General features: G+C 48.2%; 1 protein-coding gene across 2 annotated transcripts in view; it reads left to right on the forward strand.

Moving 5' to 3' along the window:
* Window positions 1-27,919, forward strand: part of NGEF (neuronal guanine nucleotide exchange factor) — a 99,104-nt gene that overhangs the window by 22,288 nt on the left and 48,897 nt on the right. For both annotated transcript variants that reach the window (XM_069469720.1, XM_069469808.1), the window contains exons 2-3: window positions 7,181-7,523; window positions 10,653-10,767. In XM_069469720.1, the coding sequence (XP_069325821.1) occupies window positions 7,256-7,523; window positions 10,653-10,767 (383 nt within the window). In that variant the 5' untranslated portion in view covers window positions 7,181-7,255. The remainder of the gene's footprint in view (window positions 1-7,180; window positions 7,524-10,652; window positions 10,768-27,919) is intronic.

Here is a 27,919-nt window from a genome sequence, read left to right on the forward strand (position 1 = left end):
CCATCCTAACAGGTGTGAGATGACATCTCCCTGTGCTCTTGATTTGCATTTCTCTTATGATTAGTGACATTGAGCACCTTTTCATACACCTGTTGTCCATTTGTGTGTCTTCTATTTTTAAGAACTTTAAAGCACAGGTTAATCATAAGCAGTGCTTCTTAATTTTACTTATTATTTAGTGGAAGAGCCTGCTGGTCCTGCCATAAACTGGATTCTCTAATTTTGCCTCATGGCACACAGGTAGCTGTTCTCCTGTTGTATGATTGCATCAGAAATTAGTGGGAAGTTGGAAGCTGGGGTCAACTCGAGCTGCTCTCACCCAAGAGTTTGCTCTGGTCTTCTGACGATAAAGGACAAATTCCCAAACTCCCTACACGTGCCAGAAAGAGAAGGGAAAAGAGCATGTGGACCAGAGATCAGGCAATGGGGAAGGTTCTAGACCTTGCTGTTGAAGCTCTGTGACCCCAGCAAGTCCCTGTCCCTTCAGCAAATAGGGATGTGGCTAGGGAGGTGGCTTGCGGATCCTGGGAGCCTTCCCAGTCCTCCCCATCCATTCGCACTTCCTAATTTCACGTCCTAATTCCTCATTGCCTGACTTTCATTCATTTAACCTCTTATACTGGGCACCTCCCATGTGCAGGTATACAGATACCCAAATCATTGACTTCTTTTTTTTTTTTTTTTTTTTAGAGACAGGGGCTTGCTCTGTCTCCCAGGCTGGAGTGCAGTGCCTTCATTGTAGCTCCCTGCAGCCTCGAATTCCTGGGCTCAAGCGATCCTCCTGCCTCAGCCTCCCAAATAGCCAGTACTACAAAGCACATACCAGTGTGCCCAGCTCCAAACCATTAACTCTTAATCTTGTGCTCAGAGCCCTTGGGTTCCTTGAAGAGCTGCTTTTAAATCCCAACATCTGCAGCTTTTCTGTAAATATAAAATAAAAAGGGGCCGGGCGTGGTGGCTCAAGGTTTGTAATCCTAGCACTTTGGGAGGCCGAGGTGGGAGGATTGCTTGAGCTCAGGAGTTTGAGACCAGCCTAAGCAAGAGTGAGACCCCATCTCTACAAAAAATAGAAAAATTAGCCAGGTGTGGTGGTGCGCACCTGTAGTCCCACCTACTCAGGAGGCTGAGGCAGGAGGATCACTTGAGCCCAGGAGTTCGAGGCTGCAGTGAGCTAGGCTGTCACCACTGTACTCTACCCAGGGCAACAGAGCGAGACTGTCCCCCCAAAAAATATATATATATAGAGAGAGAGAGGTTGTTTGGATTAGAAACTATGATTGTTAAGTGGGTGCCCAATGAGTTGTTCCTGTCACTCGCATTTATCCTTCCAGTCACTTTCTGGGTAGTTCTGTGCTGGACCCCATCCAATGGCCCATTTTCAAGTCCAGCTTCTGGCCACATGTGTATCTTTCTCTGACCTCAGGCTGACTCCCCTTCAAACTCCTGCTTCCTTCCCAGTGTTTTAGTTCAACAGCCGTAAGGAGAAGCAGAGGTCTTTACTTTTCCCCCTCTTGAGCCGAGAGCAGGCCAAGAAACCCAGGTAGGGAAGCCCTGCCCCCGTCATCCGTGCCTCGCCCTCCTTGCTGCAGCCTCTGCTCAGATGTCTCCGAGAGGCCTCACAGACCACCCCCCAATCTGTAACCCCACTGCTCCCAGCCTCCACCTGCCCTAGGTATTTCCACAGGGAGGAGAGTCTCCCCTCATCCTCCAGGCACCACACTGCCACTTTCTGCATGGACCCCTCCTCCCTCACAGCTGCCCCCGCGCCCCCCACCTCTTCAAGTGGCCACAACATAAAGGGCAGCCCCGCCACCCCACACCCCGCACCATCGCCATTGCCATTGAGGTCTGGCTCCAAGCCACCTCCCGCCCCTTCTCTTCTCACCCCTCCCACCCTCACTCCCCTATTTCTGGGTTTCTACTTTAAATTTTCCCAGGATCTTTCTCTCCCTCTCGTTGGGTATTTCATTCCCCTCCTCACCTTTGTTCATGCCCAGAACAACAAAATACTCCTGGGAGTAGCTACCTGCAGGGGTGGGTGACAGCTTTCCTACAACTCAAAGGCTCCCTTGGGGATTCTCCGTGCGGCCACCCTCAGATGCAGAGTGGCTCTGGGCACCTCCCTTCCTTGTGGGGGCTTTTCTGCCAAACCAGAAGCTTCCTCTGTTCCTCCCTCCACTGTCCACAGTCCTCCTGTCTGGCTTTACCCACTTTGACACGGGAAAGGAAAAGCCTCTGTTGCCGACAGCCCAAGGCAACTGTTAGATCCGGTTCCCCTTGGCCCCAGGAACAGAGAGGCAGAGTCACTGAGGCTGCAAAAAGGCAAAGCAGTTTATTAACTAGCCCCGGGCCAGGGTCCAAATTCCAGAGCACCAACGCAGTGGCCTCTCCAGGAACTAGGACCCCGCCCTGGGGTAAAGATTAGGCTTTTATACTTTTCTGTATGCTAGTTTTCACACGACACGTTATTCTGCACACAACACGTTAGTCTGCACATGACATACTAGTCTGTCCACGACACACTAGTCTGCACACGACACACTAGTCTGCACTTTATCCCCCTTCAGTTTATTTGTTCCTTTTGTTTAGAAGTGGCTGATCGCGTTGGCTTCAGGTTTGTTGACTCTAAGTTTCGGGCTTTTTGCACTGGCGCCAGTTGTAGTTAACATCATCCAGGGGAAGAGGAGGGTCTCCGACGGGGGAGGGGGGGCTGTTGTTGCATACCTTCTAGTTTTTGGTTACAAGTGATACTGGGAACACACGCCCTGCACAAGCCATTCATGCGCTGATCATGTCTTGCTCTTCTTATTTACTTAGTTGGTTGGAGGGCACCTGGATTCTCCAGTCCTTTATCAGAAAGCAACTTGCAGTTACCTCCCCGGGGCTTTGTTTTCCTTTACTTTAGTGAAGCCTGCCATGGCTCCACTTACGCTAAGCACCAAGCCAGCAAGCCATATATACAGAAGCAGAACTAGGCTTCTCACATCCAGGAAGCCTAGCCTATCATGGAGTTACCTTTGTTCTTATCTCTGTTTTTCATTCTGATTAACTATATTTATTAAACAACTAAAAGCAAGCATAGTCACAGAAGCGAATAGCATCAGTTAGAATCAAAGAGAGCGCACATTTTCCTACTATCAATTCCTGTTCTTCACAACAGTGCCTTCTACCTGGGACGAGGCGGAGGGACCAGTTCAAGGGCCAGGCACTGACGTGGAGATGATGCCGGTGGCCTGGGCTCGGCCTCTCTCTTAGGGGGCTGCTCGGGGGCCTCTTGCCTCAGCAAGCCCCATCTTCCCTGGGAGACCACCTGCCCCCGGAGCTGTGCACTCAAGCCCTCTTGTCACAGCTAAGGCGCCTACCCTTGGCTCTCCTGCCCTGTCAGGCCACCCTTCCCGGCCACATGTCCCACCTGCACCACGAACACGCCTGTCTCCACAGCTGTCCTGCGTCTCTCCCTGAAGAGACTGGTGAGGGCTGAGTGTCGCCTGTGGGCAGCCCCTGGCCTGGAGCCCATGCTCCCTGCTGGGCCGAAGCCGGAGCCTCAGGCTCCAGCTCCAGGGAGTGACCTCAAGGGAAGCTCTCCCTACCCCGGGTCCCGGAGCTGCGGCCTCCCTGTGACCTGCTCAACAGAACCTTCCAGGCAAAGGTCTCCCCACTGTCCTCTGCTTTGCAGTCCTTTTCTCCTTCCCGCAGCCCCCGGGAACCTCAGGAAGGCTGGGCCCATCCTATCAGGCCGTCCCTGGCACGCAGAGGGACCTGCTCAGAGCAGGTGCCCGGGTGCGTCACGTGGGTTTGCTGAAGGCCCTCCCCCTGGGGGAGACTCCTCTGGAGTCTCCTCCTCCTTTTCCATCCTCACCCACACTCCCCTCATGAGTGGCATAAGGGGACAGTGAGGGACAGGACCTGCTCTAGCCCTCTTGCCCTTTGCCTGGCCCCAGGCTTCTGTTTGCCTCTGACTCGGGGCAGACACGCCCTGGCCAGAGCAAGGGGTGGCACCAGCTGGGCCACATACACCCCCACGCCGTGGCTTCTCCCTCCCCACCTGCAGTGGCGCTGTGACCCTGCTCCTCCTGGGGCCTGCTTGTGGGCGCTCCAGGGACTGGCAGCACAGGCGTCCTCTGGAAGCTTATCAGAAATGCAGTCTCAGGCCCCACCCAGGACCTCCTGAGTCAGAACCTGCATTTTAACAAGAGCCCTGGGTGATGTCTGCACTTGAATGTTGGGTCTAGGATCCCGGCACGCCTTCCTCCCGCGCCCGCCCCGGCAGCCGGGCCTGCAGCCAGCTCTCCCCAGCCCCCCCCACCTTTCCCCAGTGGCCTGACCTCCCAGGCCACTGACTCACACAGGGAGGACCCCCCGCCTGCCACCCATCCGCCCTCAGCCCTATGCTGGGAGGTTTAACCGTCCCTCTTGGCTTCTGTGCCCAGAGCCACAGAACTAGCACGGAGAGAGCAGCATAGAAGCTGCTCCTGCCTCTGGGCCGCCCAGGCCTGGCTTCAGCCAGTGTTGATGACAGCATCTTTTGACCACATCACACAGGTCTCAGATGCCCCCAACAAAGAGTCAGAGAGACGTCGTGTGACCCTCACCACACCATTTGCCAGCAGTGTGATTGTGGGCAAGTTAACAAAGCTCTGGGAGCTGTGGCTTCGTCGTCTATAAAATGGGGATAACGATCATGGTGAACTCACACGGAGGCTGGGAGGCTTCATCGCGGCAGCTCGTCCACCCAGCCACTGTTGTAAACAGCAGATGTTTACAGAGTGCTGTGTGCGCCTGGCCTCGGGGACAGCAGTGATCCAAGCAGACCAAACCTCACCCTCGAGGAGCCACTAACAAGGAGCGGGGACAGATGGGAACCGCCAGCCGGTGCTCTGTGAGCGCTTGCTGAGTGAGTGAATGACTGACTGAATGCCAGGCAAGCATGGCGTTGGCATCAGCCCTCCCTGCCTTCCCGTCACAAAGCTGTCCCCAGGCACCTGCACCCGGAAGTCCCCTCCGGAATAGAAAGAACTGGGGCTGAAAGCTACTGAGGACTTTAAGGGAAGGAGTAGAAGATGGGCGTGGGGCGTGGGCTTTCCTGCAGTTAGTGGATATAGATGAATCAAAGCAATTATAAAAGCATTCCAGACTTAGAACGCATTTGCCTGAAATAGTCAATAATTTAGGAGGAATTAGAGGGTTTTTTTCAGAGAATTTTACAAGTTCTCCATGGGGGCAGGGAAAGTCGTAGAGATGGTAAGAGTTTGGAACACATTTCCTCAGGGCTGCAGAGCCCCCTCAGTTAAGGGAAGCGGGATGGTTGGAGAACAATCCCCTACTAGTGCCATCGCACGAGCATCCTCTGAGGGCTCTCTGGGCCTCCCTAGATCACAGAACTAGCGAGCCAGAAGGAGCTGCCCAGAACACCCACCGCCCTTGTGTTTCCTTGATGGGAAACTGAGGCCCGGACGTGCCCGACGTTAAGCAGGTGATTACGGGCAGCTCAGAATGGAGACTGGATCCCAGGTCCCCCGACTCCCAGCCCCGGTGCCCTGGTTATATACGGCTGTGCCTGCGTCCACGACATTGCACAGTCACAAACACAGCACACCAGGCTGAAGCAGCCAGACGCCACAGCCACCTCCCCGTAGCTCCATGTCCATGACAGTCAGGGAAAGGCACAGGACACACAGGGAACCCAGGCCAGCTGCGGGCTCCAGGGGCTGGGGTGGCTGGGGTGGCTGGGGACTGTGGGTGATGAAACTGTTCTGTACCTTGGAGGTGGTGGTTACAAGAACTGCATGCGTTTGTCAAAACTCCTAAAACGGGTAAATTCTGTTTGTAAATCATACCTCAAGTTTTTAAAATGCAGCCTGAAATAATAACGGTGATGACAATGATAACAATAGTAACCTCTAGTGCCAGAGGCCACGTGAGGCCACGACACAGCGGTCCCGGAGATCCTCTCGTCAGAGCAGGAGGAGGCGGGGTTAGTGTCACTCAGGAGTTTCTGACGACAGACTTTCCCCCTCAGGTGCTTCCCCAGCCCAACACCCTGACACCAGTGTGCTCGTACCCAAATCTTCCCTCCCACTTCCCTGGCTGGCAGGGGCATCGCCGCTGGGCACCTGGCCCCCTCCTCCCAAAGCCACCACGATGCAGCCCTCCATTCTCTCTGCTTTACAGAAGACATGGCAGAGAGGTGGCTTTTAAGCTTTCTTGAGTCTCTGATGCCTTTGAGACTAGGACAGAGGCTCTGGGCCTGTAACTCAGGAAACCGTATATGCTCATACATAGCCTGTGCACCCCAAAGCCTCCATGGAGTCCCCAGAACCCCAGGTCCCAGACCCTCAGCTGGGCTGGAACTGCACAGAATCCCCAGCTTGTCTCCTGCCCAGCCCAGGGTCCCACCAGCTCCGACCCACTCAGGCCCGCACAGTTGCTCGCCCTGAGCGCCCAGCCTGGGAGGAGGGCTGCGTGGGGAAGGTGACAGGGTTTGCCTGGACAGTCCTGTGTGGTTCCTGTCGTCCCCTTTGTCCTGTGAAAAGAGTCCTGGTTCAGACGCTACGTTGTATGGTCACCCCAGAGGGAGGTGACCATTCTGTTACTGCAGCCCACTCAGGGGATGTCACGGGCTGCAGGGCCTTGTCATCCCACTGTGGCCACACACCTTCTATCAGGGAGGCCACTAAGGTGCCACCCAGACTTGGCCCCCAGTTGCCGGCAAGGTTGTCCTCACAGGTTCAAGTCTGCCCATCTCCAAACTCACCCCTGTGAGAGCCGGCACCGGCCGACGGGCCCTTCTCATCTTCCGAGGTGCTTCCGTTTTGGGTCTATGCACTTACAGTCTCTCGCGTTGCTGGCCTGGAGTCCTCACTCTATTTTTGCTACTCTTTTCCTTTTGAATTATTCAAGAAATGTTTACTTGAAAGCAGTTACACAAGCCACTTGAGACATTTCCCCTCAAAAGTGCATCCTCTGAATAATATAAACACACCTCAATTATAAAATGATGCATGAATGCATCCAAATTGCAGTGATTAACGCTGTCATTTTCATTGACAAAGACGTGGAGACCAGCATGTGCAGATTATTCCAAATTTCATCAAATCCAAATGGGAGCAGAATTCACACTCTGAATAGCACATTTAGCCTGATGATTCTAACTGAAAATCGTTCTCTTTCTATTCTAAAGCTCTCAAAACCAGTGAAGTTTGGGGAGATTGTTGACCTCTAGTCGCTCTGTTGAGAAACAGTTGGATCTATTTCCATGGAGACCAAGGAATCTGAAGATTTGGAAAAGACCCAGAGGAAATCAGTGCGTGATTCATGGAAAATTGATGATGAATCAGCCAAGGTGAGGCCTGAGTCACTGTCAGAAAGAGGGGAGACTTCCTATGCTGACCAGGAGAGCCAAGAGAAAGAACCCCATTTCAGCAACCGGATTCAGAGAAACTCTATCTTCAACCGTGCCGTGAGACGCAGAAGCAAAGCCAACGCCAAAGACACCCATGTCAGGAATGCCAGCTGCCTGGCAGGTCAGTATCACAGCCGTCACAGCTGTTCCCTTACATCCAGTCAGCATCACCAGAGCTGAAGGTCCTCATCAAATGAGAATAAGCAGCACTGACAATGATCAGCGACAGGGCCAATAAGGTAGCACGTTTTAAAACCGTACCTAAAGAATTCAAATCCCCCCAATATGATGATGCGTTTGAAAGTGGGTTTTTTTTGTTGTTGTTTTCTTTTTTTTGAGACAGAGTCTCACTCTGTCGCCCTGAGTAGAGTGCTGTGGCGTCAGCCTAGCTCACTGAACCTCAAACTCCTGGGCTCAAGCAATCCTCCTGCCTCAGCCTCCCAAGTAGCTGGGACTACAGGTGCACACCACCACACCTGGCTAATTTTTATATTTTTAGTAGAGATAGGGTCTCATTCTTGCTCAGGCTGGTCTCGAACTCCTGAGCTCAAGCAATCCTCCCACCTCGGCCTCCCAGAGTGCTGGGGTTACAGGTGTGAGCCACTGTGCCTGGCCTGTTTGAAAGTGTTGACCCTAGTTATACAATTAGACTGGGTTCTACCTAAAAGAGATTCTCATTCTAGAACTCAACAACTGCGCTCCCTAGGAGGGAGCCGGGAGCCATCCACAGGTGGGGTCGTGTGGGAATGTGAGTTTTTCAGTAGGGTTCTACCCTGCTCTCCACTGTCTCTGAGATGGCCAGAGTCTCCGCTGTCCTGAAAACAATCGAGATTCAAACCTTGGGAATATCTTTGCCGCAGGACCCCTTAATCTTTTAGATCAGTGCCTCGGACATTTTATCTGCTCAAGATATATTCGTTGAGCAGAATAATGTTCAGAAACCTTCATAATGGGAAGTGTTAGCACCACAGACCCCTGTCCCTGTGACTTGCCCCCAAGGCTGACGCGCAGTGTGCTGGGGCCTCAGAGATGGTGCCAGTTTCCCAGCCCCAGGGACACAGCTGCCACCACTGGACAGTGTGCCACCCTGAGTGAGCTGGTGACAACCCCTGTTTTAGATCCAGGGACTTCGTTAATTCATTCAAAAATATTCATTAAACTCTATTTTCAGTAAACTACCCTCAAAACATGGAGACTTAAAACAACCATATTTATTATTTCTCGTGATTCTGAGGGTTGGTTGGGTGGTTCCTCTGCCTGCCTCTGCAGTCAGCTGGTGGCTCCCCTGGGGTTGGAGTGGGGAGGACAGCCTCGCTCATCTCTCCGATTCTACATCTCCATTTTATATGAGTCTTGAAGGACAGGTAAGGACTCAGCCAGGGAGAGAACAGAGCCGACATGGTTGAGCACATGTCAGTACCCACTGGCTGTGCTAGGGAGGCACTTGAAGGGTATTCTCACCATACCCATTTTATAGATTTAAAAAAACAACAACTGAGGCCCAGAGAGGTCGAGCCATTTACTCAAAATCACAAAGCTAATGAGCAGTATAGTTTGAACTGGGATTCAGATCCTTCTAGCTCCAAAGCCTACGTGGGTGGAGAAGTGGGTTAGCACAGTGCTGTCCCACGGAAATACACTGCAAGCCACGTGTGCCATTTTAAATTTTCCAGCGCACACATTAAACGGTGCAGAGAAATGGGTGAAATTAATTTTAACAATGCATTTTATTTAACCCAATAGATGCAAAAATTATCATTTTATCCTATAGTTAATAATCAGTATAAAATTATCAATGACATATTTTACATTCTTTTTTTTGCACTAAGTCTTTGAAATCTGTTGAGTATTTTATACTTGCAGCCCCTCTCAGTTTGCATGCCAAATTTTCATTGGAAATACTTGATCTGGATTTAGATTGCATAAAATGTACAGTCAGAAAAGTCGATTTACATATGAAAATTGTTCCAAATATCCTTAAAAGTTTCCCAACAACTGAATCGAGTATGAGTTTTTACTTTTAAATATAAATTAAGTAAGATGAAAATTTCCCTCCCTGAGCCAGGCCAGCCACATTTCAAGTGCGCGATAGCCCCCCGTGGCCCGTGGCCACCCTATTGGGCAGGGCAGGGTTAGGGCGCTGCAAGCAGACAGATGAGCAGATGCAGCTGCCAGGGTTGGGGGTCAGTGCGGTCTTTCTGGGGTGCAGGGAAAGGTGGGTGTGGGGCTGTGCCTGAGATAAGGCTGCAGAGGGAAGCAGGGTCGATGGGGAAAGAGCCTGGAGTCCGTGGCCTCCCCAAGCAGAGCGGAGGATGCTGACGCCAGTGCAGACAGAACTGGCGTCTCTTTACTTCCTGCCACCCTGAGAGGTGCCCTCTATGTCCAGCCCTAAATATTTTCATCAGACTCACAGTTTTATTTCTAAAGTGACTCCCTCCCTGGAGGTGATGCCCCGGCCTGCCCAGTGCTTCCTGACCCGAGGTCCGAGGAGAAAATGCTGTGCTTCACCCTGCTGGGGAGAAAGAGCTGGGTGGGGTGAGGGGTGTAGGGATGGGAGGAGCTGACAAAATGGGCCGGGTGTCATCAGTTTCTAGGTCCACTCCCTAACAACCAAACGCTCATGCTCCGGGTCACAGTGTGTGATCGGGTCTGCAAGCTATGGGACCTTTTCCGTTCGTCTGCTACATGCGTGCTCTTTCAAAATCATGCTAGAGCATTGCCTAACAAGCCCTCCCACGGTGAGCTGATGTTCTAGGGGAAGGGGACTTGACTTGACTTATTATTTAATGTTGATTAGGACTTACTTGGATATTGTAAAGTTACATGTTAAAAGATTGACAAGTTGCAAATGATTTTTGTCCAGTAGAAACTATAGCACCCGTGATCAGGGCTTTATTGCCCTTGAAGACATTAGCCAGGTTTGTCTCCAAGTTTGCAATCTTATTTCCAATGTTCCTTTGTCCACTAACTACCTATGTATGTGTATGTATGCGTGGGTATTCGTATGTACATGCACATGAAGTTTCTTATATCATGCTTATGATGTTCATAGGGACGGCATCCCAGGTCACAAATACAGCACAAGGTATGGCAAGTCCCCCTTCAGGGGGTGGGAGGAGGATCTCCCCTCCTCGCCCCACTTCCTTCCCCTTCCAGGGTGATGGCTGCCGCTGGCCTAGTCTTGCAGAGAATTGCCTGGAAAGGGGGAGATGCATGTTTTCTAACTTGCTCCATTTCTTAAATGTCGCAGATTCACAGGAAAATGGAAAACCTGTAAATGAGCCCCTGACCTTGAATGTCCCCCAGAGCAGAATGCCTCCCCAGAGAGTATCAAGGCAGGTGGGCCCAGGAGCCCAGGAAACCAGGTAAGAGCAGATCCTGAGGAAGGGCAGGTATGTGAAAGGGTGTGGCCGGGACCTTTGCCAAAAGGACTTGATGGGGCTACTGGGGTGTCATTTTTTTTTTTTTAAAGTAATGTTTGGTTGCTCATGTTAAAAAGAAAACAACTCCACAATTTCCTTTAGGGAAAAAAAAACCATTGTTGCTCTTGTGTCACAAAACAGAAATTTTAGATATCACATACTTTGAGAAACAGAAAACTCACTGGATAGCCACCATCCACAGAGGTTTTAATATTTTGTAAATGTGTTTCAGGTCTTTTTTTCTATATGTTTTATCATGCTTCCTCTTCATGAAACGAAGTTTTACTATAAAATATTCTGTAGTATGACTGGCTGTGATTTATTAATCCTGCTCCTATAGTTGGATGTGTGAGTATCGTATCAGTTTCTACTGAATTTATCTGCTTTAACAAAAACAAAACACTTAGCGAGAGAGAGGTCTGTTGTCTCGAGTTAAAGAGGTTATGACGGCAGCTCCTCCTGTCCTCAGGGCCCCGGACTCCTGCTAGCTTTCAGCTCGGCCGTCTGTCAGGACGGCTGCCAGAGCTCCAGGCGTCACAGCCACCGTCAGGTGGAGGGAAGGAGAGAGGCCAGCAGGGAAGGGTGCACCAGCTCTGAAACCCACCCTGAAGCCAACCCAACCACTGTGGCTTTTATTTCTTAGCTCACACTGGGTCCCATGGCCACCTCCACCTGCTAGGGAAGCTGGGAAATGCAGGTATCTTTTTAAAGCCAGGGCCGTTTCTGTAAGTTGATTCCATCGGGAAGGAAGAAGGTGAGAGTGGATACAGGGGAGGCAACAGCAAGCTCTGGGCCAAGGCAGTTTCAAACTTTTGCTGTTTTGCCACCCTATGACAAATATCATCATGGCACAATCCTGGTGCCTAGCCCTCATCATGTAAGTCAAATTCCTTAGCAGCTTCACAATGTCTACAAATGCCTGAGAGTGACGGGGAGATCGTATCCCCATATCCGCACTGGGGAAGTGCAGACCCCGCAACACACTTGGAATCCCAGAACGAGGTGGGGAGGCGACACTTTGCTTTCTGAAGTTGCTTTGCCCATTGGGCTGCGCACACACGGACCAATTTATTTACGTGTAATTAGATATTAAGGGCAACTGTTTCCTGTTGTCTCTGGTCTGGCTTCAGCCCCAAGGGCCAAGAGCAATACTGAAATGTCTGACCACCGACACGGGACACCCCACGAGACAGGGAAGCCACCCCTATCTCACCCTGCGTGGGGTGTCAACAGGAGTGATGGTAAAAATAATTGACAGCCAGGACCCGAGCCTGGAGCAAGGGTCTCAATGGGGCTGAGAAGGGCCCGGGAGTGGGACCGGGGACTCAGGACAGTGTCTACTTGCCAGTTGCCACATCAAGCTTCCATATTTTAATAATGAAAAAAAGTGGGGGACAATGAAAAAAAGCGGGGGACTAGCGGCCAGGTTTTGTCTGGAGGGAATTGTCGTGAGTTTTCCACACTTCCCCAGGGGGGCTGTTCCCCTCATCTTAAGCCAAACAAGGGGGCAGGGGGCGCTTCAAGAGATCTACTTGGAAATCTCTGAAATCGGGGGAAGGGGGTTTAGGAACAGGAACCTGACTCGCACCTGGAAACATCTGGAGCTGGGCTGGCTGAAGCAGCCTGTTGAGGAGGCAGGTGAGGGTCCAGTGGGGGGGGGGGGGGGCGTTTCCACCAAAGGCAAGGTGACAGGCAAGGAAGCCAGCTACGACGTGCTTTGAAGAGGACTCCTTCTAAGAGGGCGTCCTGCTAGGGGCCAGGGTACCTTGGCACAAAGTGACCAGCTTGAGAGCTTTGTGGTCAGAGGCCCCCTCGAGGGACCTCTGGGGAGCCTGCACTTTGAGGGCTCAAATAGCAGCTGGAGGGGGAGAAGATGAAGCGGGACGGAAAGGCCTGACTGTGGCAGGTCTGGGTCAGGAGACAGGAGGGCTGGCAGGCTGGAGATAGCTCCAGGCTGCACATTTTAATACGCAGTGAGACAGACCACTTGCTTACAGCCTACAGCGCTCAGCCTGAGGTTCCCACGGGGCCCAGGCGGGCCGTGCCCACCTGCAGTGCAGGCTCAGTCAGGAGCCGGGAGGGAGCAGCAAGCCCCTCCTGTTTGCACCCCGTGTCCAGCCTGCGCAAGACCTGTGCTTCCTTCTGTCTTGTGGCCTAGTGAGGACAGGACAGAGGTCTCATCAACCTCAACTGCCTCAAAGGAAGGGACTGAGAGCTCCACTGTGCCGTTTGTCTCTTTTATATTTCTGAGCCGGACTTCTATGGCAAGGGACATCATGACACCCCTGCCCTGGGGCTGTTTTCTCCTGGTGGGCTGTCAGGTCCCAAGGGCTTTGAGTTATTTATGGCTTTTAAAGGTAAAGGACAAAATATGCGTTTCTCCCGGGCAACGGGCAACGTTACGTTGCCAGTGAGCGGCTCCATCAGTGTCTGGGGCACTCGCCACCTTCTTTCTGTTCACCTTCCTGCTCCTGGCTTCGCTGGCTCCAGAGCACGCAGAGGGTCAGGTCTGCTGCCTGCCTCATGCACCCCTGCCCTTACCCACCCCGCTGTGTCCCTGTCTTTTCAGACCGGCCCCCGATGTTAAGAGGCACACTGATTTCGAGCACCTCTTGTTCAGTTTCCATAGTCACTCTCCCAATGCCTTTATCCATTCCTATTCGAAGTCTCTTTTGTTCTGAGCCAGGAAAATAATTCTGTCTCCTTGCTTGATTTGTGCACATAAAGGCAGGTTTCATGATCTAAATTTAGCAGAGAAAAAATGCCAATAAAACAACAACAAAAAACCCTACATAGCACTAACAATTGAAGAGGGAGTAGAGTGTTTATCTTGTGAAGAGGCCCAAATATTCTACCTCCCTGGTTTTTTTGTAATTGTCACTATAGTTAGTGTTTTCATAAAGGCAACTTTAGCAGTACTTTGCTGAAGGCCAACTTATGTTACAATAAAGCGCACAGACCTTGGGTCTATAGCTTGATGAATTTATACATCTGTACACCCACGAGGCCATCAAGCCAACCAAGATGTAGCACATGTCCTCTGCCCCAGGAAGCCCCCTCTGGCTCCTGTTCCCAGTTAATATCTGACCTTCAGACATAACCATCTTCTGACTTCTAGCATCGTTGGAGTAGTTTTGCTGGTTGTTGAACTTCACATGAAGGAGATCACACAGTGTGCACTCGATGTTGCTGGGTCTTAGGATAGGTGTCTATTTAACTTTATTAGAAACAACCAAATAATTTCTCAAAATGGTTGTGCCACTTTACGTTCCCACCAGCAAGGTATCAAAGTCCCCGTTGCTCCAGATCCTCACCAACACTTGGAATTGTCAGTCCTTGTAAATGTATCCATTCTAATATATTGTGGTTTCTCACTGTGGTTTTAATTTGCATTTCCCCAATGACTAATGATGTTAAACAACTTTTCACATGTTTCTTGGCCATTTATATGTCTTATTTTGTGTAGTGTCTGTTCAAGTTGCTCGCCCATCATTTATTTATTTATTTACTTTTAAGTTTGTAGGAGTTCTTTATCTATCTTGAATATAACTCCTTGGTCAGATATGTGCATTGCAAATATTTTCTACCAGCCTGTAACTTACTCATCTTTTAAGTTTCCTGTCTTTTAATGAGCTGCAATTTTTCATTTTGGTGAAAACTAATTTACCAATTTTTTATTCTTGGTCCTTTTCTATCCTAAGAAATGTTTGAGTACTTCAAAGTCATGAAGATATTCTGCTATGTTTTCTTATAGAAGAAGTTTGATACTTTTACCTTTCACATTTAGGTCTAAGGTCCATGTGGATCTCTAGATATTCTAGCACCGTTCATTAAAAAGGTCTCCTGCTCCCCCATGAACTGCCTTGCTGCTTTCTTCAAAAACCCAATGACTGCAGACATGTGGGTCTATTTCTGGACTGTTGTTCTGTTTCATTGATCTCATTGTCTCTCCTCCTGCCAGTACCGCAGTGTCTTAAATGCTGTTGCTTTATGCTAAGTCTTAAAATCTGGTAGTGTAAACCCTCCTACTTTGTTCTTTTTTAAGATAGTCTTAGCTATTTTGAGTTTCTGCATTTCTATAATATGTAGATTTTGGAATCACTTTGTCAATTTCTACCAAAAAAAATACTGCTAGGGTTTTGGTTGAAACTGCATTGTCTCTACAGATAAATTTGGGGGCTCAGTGCATATGTTAGCCATTCCACAATGTATACATATCTCAAAACAACGTGTTGTATAGGATAAACATATACAATTTTTATTTGTCAATTTTAAGAAATTGGAAGGATCACTGACATCTGAATGTTGGCAACTTAAATTGTTCAAACTATGTCCTGACTTTCCACTTATTTAGATATTCTTTAAATTAATCCAGCAATAATGTATGGTTTTTACTATAAAGATTTTACACATTTTAATTAAATTTGTTCCTAGGTATTTTATGCTTTTTGATCCTATTTTAAATGCCAATGTTTTGTAATTTCACTTTTCAATTGTTTTTGGTAGCACCTAGAAATATAATTAGTTTTGCATGTTTGCCTAGTATCCTGTGATCTTAATAAATTCACTTATTTTTTTCTAGTTGTTTGTGTATATATCCCTTTGGATTTTCTATGCACACAATCCTCCCATCTGTGAATAAAGACAGTCTGTCTCTCTCTTGGCAATCTTCATGCCTTCTATTTGTTTTTCTTGCCTTATTGCACGGGTGAGGACTCCATCACAGTGTTGAATACAAGTGGTGAGAGTGGACATCCCAGTCTTGTTCCCGGGTCAAGGCTGCTTTGGTTGCAAAGATCAGATGCCTACTCAAATTTACTCAAGTGAAAGAAGGATATTGTAAGGATGGAATCCCAAAGAATCCAGGTGTAAGAGATAAAGTCCATCTTCACAGGCATGGAAAAGCCATGCGGACCGGAGCCACTTTCTCCTTTTCTCTGGGCCGTGGGGCCACTCCTGCTTCTGTCCGTGGACGCTCTCTCATCCTGCTTCTCTGCCTCTTAGCTTGCTTGCACACGACCCAGACGGCAGCCACAGCCAGAGTGACCTGGCAGCCTGGCTCTGCACAGCCAACGGGGCCTGCCTTTTGTGTCTCTTAGAGAAAAAGCATTTCTAAGGGAAAGAATCTGGCTGGACTCCTCAGGTGTGGATCTCTGAGGCAATCAGCTAAAAGAGCAAGAGGCAGGATCAGTGGGATCATTCTCACTCCCCGGGAGGGAGCTGGGCCTGGAGAATGTCGAAGTCCCTGCAGGAAGGCCAGGCATACAGTCACCTCTGTGTAGCTGGAGTCTGGGTCTCACGCATAAGACAGTGCCCAAGAGGATGTGGGCGAGGTGAGAAGTGGAGAATGGAGTAACAGCAGGGGCTCAAGGTAGTAAATCAAGGAATTGGGGTCTTCAGAGGCCCGAATGGGCCCAGGACCCAGGCCTGTGGTTGTCAGGAAGCCTGGGTGGTGCTGATGTGGGCGTGTGATGTTCTTCTTAGCAGCCCGTGCCTGTCCCCACAGGTTCTAGAATTGTCCCCAGCTCACCTAGGGTCGCTCTGAAAGTCCTCTTCTGTCCAGGACGAGAGTGGGAGTGATGGTGCTGCAGGGCTGTGCAGCAGGAGGAAGCACGATTACTGTAGAAAGATGTTCTGGAAAGAGGGGTGCGGGAAGGGAACTTAGAGCCGTGCACCTTTATACGCAGCATCTCGTCAAGTTCTCTGACGGTTTATCCCACTTCACAGATCGGAAATTCCAGACCCAACAAAATGTAGTACCCAGCTGCGGTGGCACCGCTCGCAGGGACGCCACACCCCGAAGCCAGAGGCTCCGGCTCCACACCCGGGTCCCCCGCTCCCCAGGCTGCCCGAATGAGGTGCGGCCAGGGGCATCTTGGCTGTGAGAGGGAGGGTGCTCCTGTTAATCTGCCCAGAGGGGACAAAGCCCAGAGGTACAGGGCGTCCCCTCACCCACAGTCCATTGCTGAATTGGTCCCTTAGGGACCGTCTCAAGTCAAGTCATTATAAATTGAGTCTTTATTTGTGCAAATGCAATGTCATGGATCAGGATTCTAGTCCCAGAAATCACTGATGCCACGAAAGTGCCAAATTGATAAATACGTACATGAAAAAAGAATAAAATTTTAATGTGCTTGTATAAATTTCTATTTACTGTATAAAATTAAGCTACATCATAAAATTTCATACGGAACAGTTTTTCTGCATGAACTAAACAAGCATCAGCCTTTTTAAAACACAGAACACTGACCTTCGCCTTTTTCTGGTAATGCCCTGAGGGAATTGGTGGAGTTCATTATTCCAAGAATGGTCAGCCTGCCTTAAACATGAGAGCCCCCGCCAGGGCCGAGGCGGGGGCAGCCAGGGCAGCCACACTAAGTGCTGACAGCTCTGCTCTAGCTGGTTGGAGCCATAGCGTCCTGCGTATCAAATATTGTGACTTATTAACCCTGGATCCATCTCAAAAATGGTCCATGCTGTGAAATCCCTCATTGCCACCAAAGACTCTTGCGTGGCACAGTGATGCTGGGCTAGGGCCAGTTGGAATATTGGAAAGTCTATGTGTTTCTATGGCAATGTACAGTAACCTGGGGGCAGCTTGTCAGACGTTCGTCAATGCCAGCTTGGGTTGCTGCTACGAGAGTCTGTAAGCTCAAGGACAGACATTGCGTCACGGCAAGTTGGGGGCCGCCTTTTATTCAAGAAAGCTGTTTCCAGCTTTTGTCATGAGTCAGTTATTTGGGGCAATCTAGGAGCTGAAGAAATGCAGCCTGGCTCAAATCGAGCCTGTAGGTCTAACCACCAGTTCACAGGCGACACAGGAGCAAGAGGAACGGGTTCAGCAACACTGCAGGTGCCACCAGCAAGATCCAAACAGGATGATGCCCCAGTTTCTCAGTGACCAAACTGCAAGGAGCAAAACAAGAAAGGCAGCAAGCAATTAGGAGGTTAGAGAAATATCAGCTCAATTCCCCTGGATAGACCTTATCTGAATCCTTTTTCAAATAGACACCCTGTGGCCAGGGGCGTTTAAAAGACAATCAGGGAAGTTTGAACACCCATCCGATATTTGATGGTGTTAAGCAATTATCGCTAATTTCTTTAGGCATGCTAATGGTGTTGCAGCTATATTTTTAACTATATATAACTCTCCATAGCTTTTGGAGATGCATTCTGAAATAGTTTGGATGAAATGATATGATGTCTGGGATTTGCTTCAAAATAGTCCAGGCCTGGGAAGGAGTGGGCGGGAGGAAGCCAGGCCGTGAGTTGAGAACTGTTGAAGCTGGGTGACGAGTATTTGGGAAGTTCATTATACTTTTCTGTCTACTGCAGTATATGTTTGAAATTTTCCATAATAAAAACTTTCATTTTTATTATTTTTTTGTAAAGCTTGTTTTTTAAAAAATAGAAAGGTAGGAGCTTAAGTGTAGAGACCCGTCAGCCTTACTCCCTGGCTCGAGTCTCCTTTTCCAGAATGCTGGCACCATCAGCTTTTACCGTGGACCGTGGAGGCCCAGGTGGCATTGACCGCACACCCCTCAAAGGCAGAGCCACGCCAAGTTTTGTTCCCTCCTGAGCATGTCTTTAGTACATGTCTGGGACACACCTGCAGAGGCCCAGGACTGTGCGGACCAAGGCTCTTGCAAAGCCAGGTCACAGTGTCACCAGGATAGGTGCGTGCTCCCTGCAACCCTGGCAGGATTCCAGCATCTCTAACTCAGGGGGGTTTGCCTGTCCCGCTGCCTCTTGGAGTTAATCTATTTTCCCGCCTTCCCTAGTAGGGCAGGAGACCAAGTACCCTCAGCAACAACGTCACAAATTGAGCACGGTGAATTAACTTCCTCTCTGGCGTCCCTCGCCCCCAGCATTGCCCCCCCCACCCAGTTCCGTGGACCGTAATAGACAAAGGACATTAGAGCATTCAGAGGATCTCGGGCCACTTGGCCATGGGGACTGAAGAAAGGGTTTGGATTTTCTATCTCTAAAATTGTTTCTATTTTTACACTGTCTCAGAACAAATATAGCTGTGACTTCTGTTTCACAGTTTACGCAGCTAATTTCATATACTTTTGACAGCACTGTGTTATTTTCAGCGGTGCTAAACGCTTCCCCTTTGGGAGGGCGAAGGGGCATGTCCCCCACGAACCCACAGGCCTCGCTGACTAGGCTGCGGGGGGCGGGGGGCTCTCAGGTGCCGCTGCAGCCCTCTGTGGAGGTTACCAGACAGGCTCAGGAACGTGAAGGGACTCAGATCTGATAGTGTCAGGTGGCCAGTCTCTGGGATTTGCTGACTGTGACATTTACAACAACACTGCCGCCACCACAGGCTGTGGGCCTCACTGGTGGCATGGATTTGCTCTGCTTGTAATTGCATCTTCGGTGTTTTAAACCCTTGACATCTTCTCACTTGTTAAATGGCCCCTTTAGGTCTATTTGCCTCATTCTGGTTATTCTAGCTTATTTTACTTACATTCTTTTAATTTCCAAACTTCCTTGCTTTGCCCTTTTACCTTCCTAGTTTCTACTTTTGGGTTTTAGGTTCATAATGATCATCACAATTAAAAACTCAGCACTTTGGCCTTAATCCTTAATGCCAAATCCTTTTCCCCCTTTATTTTGTTTTATCTTACTATTTAAATTCCTAAGCTTCCAGAGTTTTTTTGTTTGTTTGTTTTAACTTATTGTTGTATTTCCTATTTCTTCTGAACTGTAATCCTTCCCGGGCCCTCTTATCTGTGTACTTGACCATGAATAACTGTAGCTTTTATTTTTTATTTTTTGAGCATGTTGGTTATATAGGAGTAGCTGTCTCAAATCAAAACTATTTGAACAATGTCAAGAGGCAGTGAACTAATCACTTTTCGAAGGTAGATTGATCAAGGCCATTGATCATGTTTCTGAGACTTTCCAGCCAGAAGATGGAAGAGTCAGAAAATAGAAACCCCCAAAACGTTGCTTGGTAAATAGTAGCATTGCTGTGTAGAAACTGCTCTGTAAAGTTAACTGATCTAAGATTAGAAAAACACGGTAATCACTGTGAGGGCAATCGATATCTCTGTTAAAAAGGACTGGCTGTTCTTATAAATCATCTTCCAGAAATCCGGGGCTTTAGTCTACCAGTGGAGAAAGCAAAGTTCAGGAAAATGAAGTGAATGCTGTTGATCCAGACACTTTCTGAACTTTGTAAGTGTTATCCTACGCTACAGAGTTGCTGTGATGAATCTATAAGAGAATGCACGAAAACGTTTTAAATCGTTCCCGCCACGTAGCAGGTGCTCAGTAAGTGTCTGTTGGAGTTTGAACAGCGTGAATTTTCCCTACAATTCTTACATTAACACGATTCTGCTGTCTTGTCCTTGGAGTTTATATCTCCAGTTCTCACTACTCTGGCGTTACTTTTAAAGATCTGCCTTAATCCCTGTGCGGGACGCAGACGTTCCAGGTCTTTGCCTGAGGCTGGAACCCCCACCCTGCCTCTGACAGCCCTGCCGGGGCAGCCTGATGGCCTCGCAGCCTGTTTATTCTTTTGATAATCTGAGTTTTAGCCACAGCCTGCTCCAGGCCCTCCCAGGGCTGCGTGCTTGGGCTTTATCACTTTGGACCTTCCCTCCTCCCTTTAACTCTGGCAGAAAAGCTCCACGGAGCTGCATTTTGATACCATGCTCCTGGCTTATGTGACAAGATGCCATAAAAAAACTGCCACTGAAAATTCCCTGTCACAGTGACCACGGCACTGAGCACCAGCACCTGTGGGAGAAATGACTTGTTTGCCCCTAAACAACGTACTGGAATTTCCATTGCACGTGGGGGGCGGGGAGAGGGCTGCAAAACTGAGCAACGTGGCCCTCGCGCCCTGGTGGTTCCCAAGTGCAGCCAAGCTCAGGAGCCCTGAAAGGGCACGTGAAACCTCCCTGCGTCCCGTTCTCTCTCTGACACGGGTGATTGGCGCTGTCGGCCCCTAAATCCTGACACTGCCAGTCATGCAACTAGAAAACCTCCAAATTAAGACCTTGCCTCCGCGGTGTAGAATAATAGCATGCTCTATTTTGGCCAAGTTTAATTACTATGCCAGGATTCAGGTCTTCCCAGGTTGCAAAGTCACATGTCTGCAGAGGGGAGGCTGTCGCGCCTTGGACTGGGGAGAGAGCTAAGAATCTGCGTGTGAGCAGAAGAAATGAGGTGGCTGGATTGGGGTTCAAGGCAGAGCATCAAATAAGTGCTTCACTTTGCAGTGCAAGCAGAACCTCAGGAAGTGCCAGGGCCGAAGCACGTAGGGAAAGCTCCGAGCCGCGGGGTAGCTCACAGCCCACCCATGAGGCCAAAGGGATAACAGATCTGGCAGAAAGGTCCCACTTTGGAGTCTGCTCTGCCGAGTGACACACTCACTAAAAGGACAATGGCACTGGTGGTCTTCATAACTTTTCTGGCAAAAAGCTGTAGGAATACGTGGCAGCCACCTGAAGACGTCCCCAGTGTCCCACGGCCTGGTATTCCCTGAGTGTGGGCGGGACTTACTGGCCACTTCTAAGGACAGACAGGTGTCATGGAGTGTGAACCAGACGCAAGGCCCTGACAGGCAGGGAGGCATCAATCTCTCTTGCATCCCTCACGCAGAGGAGCCAGCTTCCACATTCTCCTGTGTCGTGGGGACACTCGGCAGCCCACAGAAAGGCCCACGTGGTGAGGAGCCGTGGCTGCCTGCCAGCAAGTACAGGCATGGGCTTAGAAGTGGAGGCTCCGGCCTGGCCAGCAGCTTGACGACAACTTCAGGGGAGACCCAGCTTTTAGATCCACATCAGCTGGGTGGGAGAAGAGGCTGCTGTAAGTGGCAAAGCCTTGGGGCCACTTGTTACATGGCGATAGATAACTGATACGCCAGGAGCGTCTATGAACTAGGACTAGAAGATCATTCTACTTATACACGTCCGACGCTGGGCAAATGCCCATCACGTCCCTCTGACCCTGCCTGCCTTTCTCCTGCTCCCACCCTGGGAGTTTGCCAACCCCCCCAACACACACATTCTGCACAGCCCTCAGCAACGACTGACTGCTGCCTAGACGCACAAATGCCAGCTCCCTTGAAGCATGTGGGGACAAACTCTGAGGGGTCATTTATGTTCCCTAGAGAGCAGCTGAGGCTGGGACTTTGAATCATACCCCATCCCACTCCCCAGCTCACGTGCTAGTTTCTCCTGGGAGCTCTTCCCCAACGATTGCACCTGACCTGAGGCACTCCATGTGTAAACCCAGCCTCCTTGAAAAAAAAATAAAGATGTCCTGTCTTACTGAAATTTCCCCTGAAACTTACCAGATTCTTAAGGAAATTCCCTTTAAGAATTTCCCTTCCCATAATTAATTAAGATAACTTTTAAACAACAAAAAAATAAGTCTACAACTTTAAATGTTTAATTTTTTGAAAATTAATGGGCCTCTACAATGTGAAAGATAATAAAATAAATTCTTCGGAGAACATAAAGATGAAATGATGTGCTCTCAAAGGCACAGTCTGTTCAGAACGTGTCAGTGTAAAATTATCAGCATTTCGTTATTTGGGGCTTTGGGGCGTCTCCATTCAATCACTTGAAGTCAGTAACTGCCAGGCACGCGGTGGCCGCCACTGCAGCGCTGACGCCCAGTCATCTGTCCAGGCTTTGTAGATAGTGGGTGCTCAATGGTCACTTGTTGAATAAATTAATTACTTGGCAGTTGGCAGTTAATATAACTTGTCAGCGCTTCCTCCTTCCATGTTTTCTCTGAAACATGTGGTAAAGTCAATCACATGCTAGTGAGAAAGAGACTTAACTGAGAGGCCAGACAAGTCTGGTTTTGATGGAGACAGTTTCCGATCAAACTATCTCAGACAGGGGACAGGCAGGGATGAAGGGACCTCCTGGAAGTAACCTGAGGTCACAGCCACTGCTCAGGACTGAGGAGCCCTCCAGCCCCACCCTGCCCTCGTGGGCCTGGGATGGAGGTGCCCATGGCCAACAGGAGGTCTTGTCTCTTGATTGTCCTTTCTGTAAAATGAGAATATGCCCATTGTGCCTGCCTGGGGCAGGGGCGGACCAAAAGACCCTGTGAGGCTCCTCTCTGCCCCAGGCCCTTGTCTCCCAGGCCCGTGGGGATGGTGGGGAGCTGTCCACACCCTGCCCCACGCTCAGGGGGAGGTGGGGCCCCGATTCCGGACGGGGGACCTGCAGAGGTGGCCCCAGTGCCACCCTCAGCACTTATTGGCCGTCAGTGACATTTTGATGCACACCTCCTTTAGAAATAAGTTTCTTTCCTACTAAGTGGACCATCTTAAAAAAAAATTCTCATACAAACAACACAGCACACTACATTCACAAATCAGCTAGGAAAACACGAACATCCTAAGTTAAAACTAGCAAAAGACATGAAAAGGTTATTCACAAAAGCAGAATATAAAAAAGAAAATAAACTAGTAGTCACAGGTCAAGAAAGAAATTGCAAAATGAAACAAGACATTTTACATCTATCAAATTGGCACTTTTTAGAAAAATCCTAATGCTGAGTACTAGAAAAAGTGCAGAGAAAGATACTGGTTGGGTATAGACCAGGATAATCTTTTGTGATTTCACAATATATGTGAAAAGCAATAAAAATGCTCCTTCGTCATCTTTGACCAAGAGTCTATGGGAAAATACTCAGAAATCAGACAAGGATGTTTATCACTGGGCTATTTCCAGTTCACTGAGTCAGATGATGGATGCTAATGGAGCACCTACTGTGATCCAGGCTTTGTTCTCGGACTGGGGATTTAGCGGTGAACAAAAGGGACCAGGCACTTTGCCTTCGTGGGCTCACGATCCAGCAGGTGCTGGCTCTGCGGAGCTCCCAAGCTGGGCAGAGTGACTGGCAAGGTCTCCTCCTTCCCTTGGCCTCTGCACCAGCCCACCCTCAAATGTCATACCGCATGTTCATACAGTAAACTTGATTGTTAATACATTGCTTGAGATCACATGTTATTTCTCTAAATACTTTTTTCCCTTTCCCCCAGCTTTTTATAAAGAAAAATTTTAAACATACAGAAAAATTGAAAGACTAATACAACAAACTCCCATATACCCTCAATCTAGATTCAAAAAAATTATTAACAGTTTGCATATTTGTATTCTCTTTCTTTTCTCTCTTTCTCCCTCCTTGATTTCCTCTAAACTGTATGAAAGTAAATTGCAGACATCATAATTCTTCACCCCTAACTAATTCTAAGAACAAGGACATAATCGAAGTGCCATTGTCACACCTAAGAAAATTAACAATCATTCCATCATATATTCAATATCCAAGCTACATTTAAATGTGCCTCAATTGTCCTTAAAATGTCTTTGGGAGCTGGGATTTATGAATCAAGATCTAATCAAACTCTAAACACCCTAACTTTGCCATAGAATGGGTATTCTATGCACATAACCAAATATCACAGGTACCCCATAAATATGCACAAATATGTATCAATTAAAAATTTTTTTAAAGTTCTAATCAAGTTTCAATCACTGAATTTGTTGGTTTGATCTCTTTAGACTCCTGTAATCTAAAGCAGTATGCCCCCTTTGGTTCTATGACTGACTTTTGGAAATCCAGGCATATTATCGTGTAGAGGGGCCCTGCTGTGCATTTGTCTGTCTGCTTCCTCGTGTACCCTTTCACTTGTTCCTTCACTCCTTGTATTTCCTTTAAACTGGGATTTAGGTCTAGACGCTTGGTTGGTTGTATTAAGGTTAAACATTTTCTGCAAGAAAGCATCCAGGTGATGTGTACTTCAAACTGCATCCCAGCAGGATGCACTCACATCAGCTTAGCCCACCATTTCTGAGGCTAAATTTGATCATTTGGTTAATTTGGAAGCTGCCAGATCGCTCCAAAGTAAAGGTACAATTTTTCCTTTTGCAACTAATAAGTTACCTGTAGAATCATAGTTTGAGACCATGTAAATATCCTCTTTTCTATTAACCTTTCACCTAATAGCTTTTAACACACCTTAATGATCCTTCCTGAATCAACTATTACATTGAGATTGCAAAATGGGGATGTTCTAGTATTCCTTCTACTTATATTAGTTGATTAGTTGATTTTCTTCTGTGAAGAAGACCCCTCCTTTGTTTTTTGGTTTGTTTTATTTTGTTTTTGAGTATCACTAAGGACTCGTTGTTGTTTTTTAATTCAATGTGTTTTAATCCAATATTGTCATTTGCTTTCTGAGGCTCAAACTGTCGCAAATTTGGCCAGTGGGAGCCCCTCCAAGCTGGCTATGATGTCCCCTGATGTATCCCCTGCTGTCTTTGAGCACTTCCTTACTTTTGGATGTAGCAAGGTACCATGTGTATTTTCTTATACTTTCTACATCCCAGACATGGAATCAGCCATTTTCCCAAGGAGCCCTAGCTCCTTTTAGTGGAGAATGGTATTTAGAAACCAAGATTTGGGCACTGGTAGGTCATTGCTTCTAGTGCTGTTCAGTGGGCAGAGCCAGGAACTTACGTGTGTGCTCGTGTGTGTGTGTTCACACGGCCATCCCCAGCTGCAATCCCGTACACAGTGCTCCTTCTTACTCTCCTCCTTCCGTATTCACATCTCAGTTTCCTAACAGTGAGGACCTGGTTCTCAGCGTCAGTACATTACAGAATATTGCTCTATTCTACAAATGCACACAGAAGAATCTCAAAATGACCCTACCTGCACCATAACTACAACATCCCCTAGGGCCACTATAGCAACGTACTACAAACAGGGTGACTTTGAAACAACAGAAATTTGTTCTCTCACAGTTCTGGAGACCCGAAGTGCAAAAGCAAGACGTTTGCAGGGCCGTGCTCCCTCTGAGAGCTATGGGGGAGAATCTGTTCCAGGCCTCTCCCAGCTTCTGGTGGTGGCTGGCAGCCCTTGGCGTTCCTTAGCTGGTAGATGCATCTTTCCGATCTCTGCCAACATCTTCACACAGCGTCCTCCTTTCTGAGTGTGTCTCTGTGTCCAAACCTCCCTCTGCTTATAAAGACACCAGTCACTGCGGTAGGGCCCACTCGAATCCAGCATGACATCATCCTAACTTGATCACACCCGCACAGGCCCTGTTTCCAAATCAAGTCACAGGCACCAGGGGGTAGGACTTCAAAGTATCTTTTCAGGGGACACAGTTCAACCCACAATGCCACTCAGCAAAGTTTAATATTTCTTTGCTTTCTTTAGCCCTAGAATAGATCTTGGTAAGGGTATAAAGATAGACTACTATGTTCAAAAATTACTTGAATTACTTTTTTTCTGTCTGGTTGTATTAGTGACTTGATAATCACTTAGGTTCATTTATTTCAGTTTATTTTAAATTCTAGAGTTTGATTTTCTTTCATACGTTTAGATTTTCTTTTATTATTTGAATATGTAAAACATTTACATGGTTTATAAGACAAAACTATATAAAAAGATACACTTTTACCCTCTACCCCAACTTTGAAAGTAACCATTTTTTTAGTTGCTCTTTTTTCCTTTCCTTTTTTTGGGGAAAAAAAGTGTGTGTATAGTATAATTGTTTAACTTCCCCTTCTGTCATGAGCTCATGGTGGCACACTACAGATGCTCTTTCATCCCTGGCTTCTTTCACTTCACACTGGAAATCACTTCATTTCAGTTCAGAGACACCTTCCCCATTCTCATTTTGACAACCGCATAGCGCTGCATTGCGTGACTATGTTGTAGTTTATTCAAACACTCTCCTAGGCATGGGTACTTAGGTTGTTTCCGATATTTTGCTCTCAAAACTAACGTCACAATGAATAACCTTGTGCAAATCTTGCTTCGTATTTGAGGGTGCGTGTCTTCGGGGTATAGTCTCAGAAGTGGAATCACTGGGTCAAAGGGCAAGTGCGTGCATAGGTCTATTCCTTATTGTCAATTTCCCTTCCATACGAAGTTAGCCTCGATGTCCTTCTCCAATCAGCGATGTATGCCCGCCTGTTTCCCCCGATTGTGAGTTCAGCAATCACAATGGATTTTAATCCAGAAAATTTAGAGCACTCCATCTTTAAGACAAATACACAATTGATGGATATTCACAGCACGCGAAGTGCTGAGACTGAGGCCCTTGGGTGATGGAAGGGACAGGGTGTGTTCTAAGGTGTTTTCAACGGGAAGGAATTTTTTCCTTCTGTTCTGTCATTTCTCTGAGTCATGACTGTGGAGAAGGCTCTTTTCTCCTGGTAAGAATCCATCACTTCTTACAGAAAACACTCAGCTGGTGACAGGTTAGATAGAGTCTCTTTCTTTTTTAAGAACAAATGCTAATTTCAAACAGAAGCATGTATTTCCGGTGAGCTGAAGACCCTCCTCCAAGATCCCCATAAGAAAGGAAAGAAGGAGGGATCTAGGAAAGACCAAAAGACCGTCTTTTTAGCCTAAGCTAAACAGAGAAACAGGCCCAGAGATCCTGCTGACTCTGTGACAAATAAAAGCTCCTCCAAGGGCTGAGCCACATTTTAGAAATAGCAATAATTTAACGTGCAATCTTCACTGCATGGAAAAAATGAGACACAGCTTTAAAATTAGGAAAAGCAGCAGCAACTGGTCAGTTCGAGGGAGGCGTGAACATTAAGTAGGTTAAAAAAAAATGACATTTCACTTCTTTGCTGGTAAACTGATTTTCCCCCCAGATAATAATGGTACTTTAGCTGAAGGTGCGCTCACCTTTTAAGAGGGTAGCAAGGAGAAAAGATTTATGTTAATGGGCAAATGGAAAAGAGTCTGTAAGATGTTTCTGTGGCTCTGATTCACGACAGGCACAGGGGCTATGGGCTTTTAAGCTTCCCCCAGGTCTGCCTCCTTCAGCAAATAAGCAAATTGCCTCAAGCTATACCGGGTGCTTGCCCGGCACAGCCAGGTCCAGGAGCAAGCAGCCCTCCTGTCTCTGTGCACAGTCCAGCAGACAGAGGATTCATTTTCCAGTACAGCGATCAGAGCCTCAAGAGAAGCCCAGGTGAAGCGCTCTAGGAGATCTAAGAGCGAGCAAATATAGCCAGCTATGGGATGGGATGGGGGGCTCCATGGAAGAGGTGGCACCTGAGCCAGTACGAGGGGGCTGTGGCCA

The sequence above is a fragment of the Eulemur rufifrons genome, chromosome 1 (assembly GCF_041146395.1).
Source record: "Eulemur rufifrons isolate Redbay chromosome 1, OSU_ERuf_1, whole genome shotgun sequence".
Lineage (NCBI taxonomy): Eukaryota > Metazoa > Chordata > Mammalia > Primates > Lemuridae > Eulemur > Eulemur rufifrons.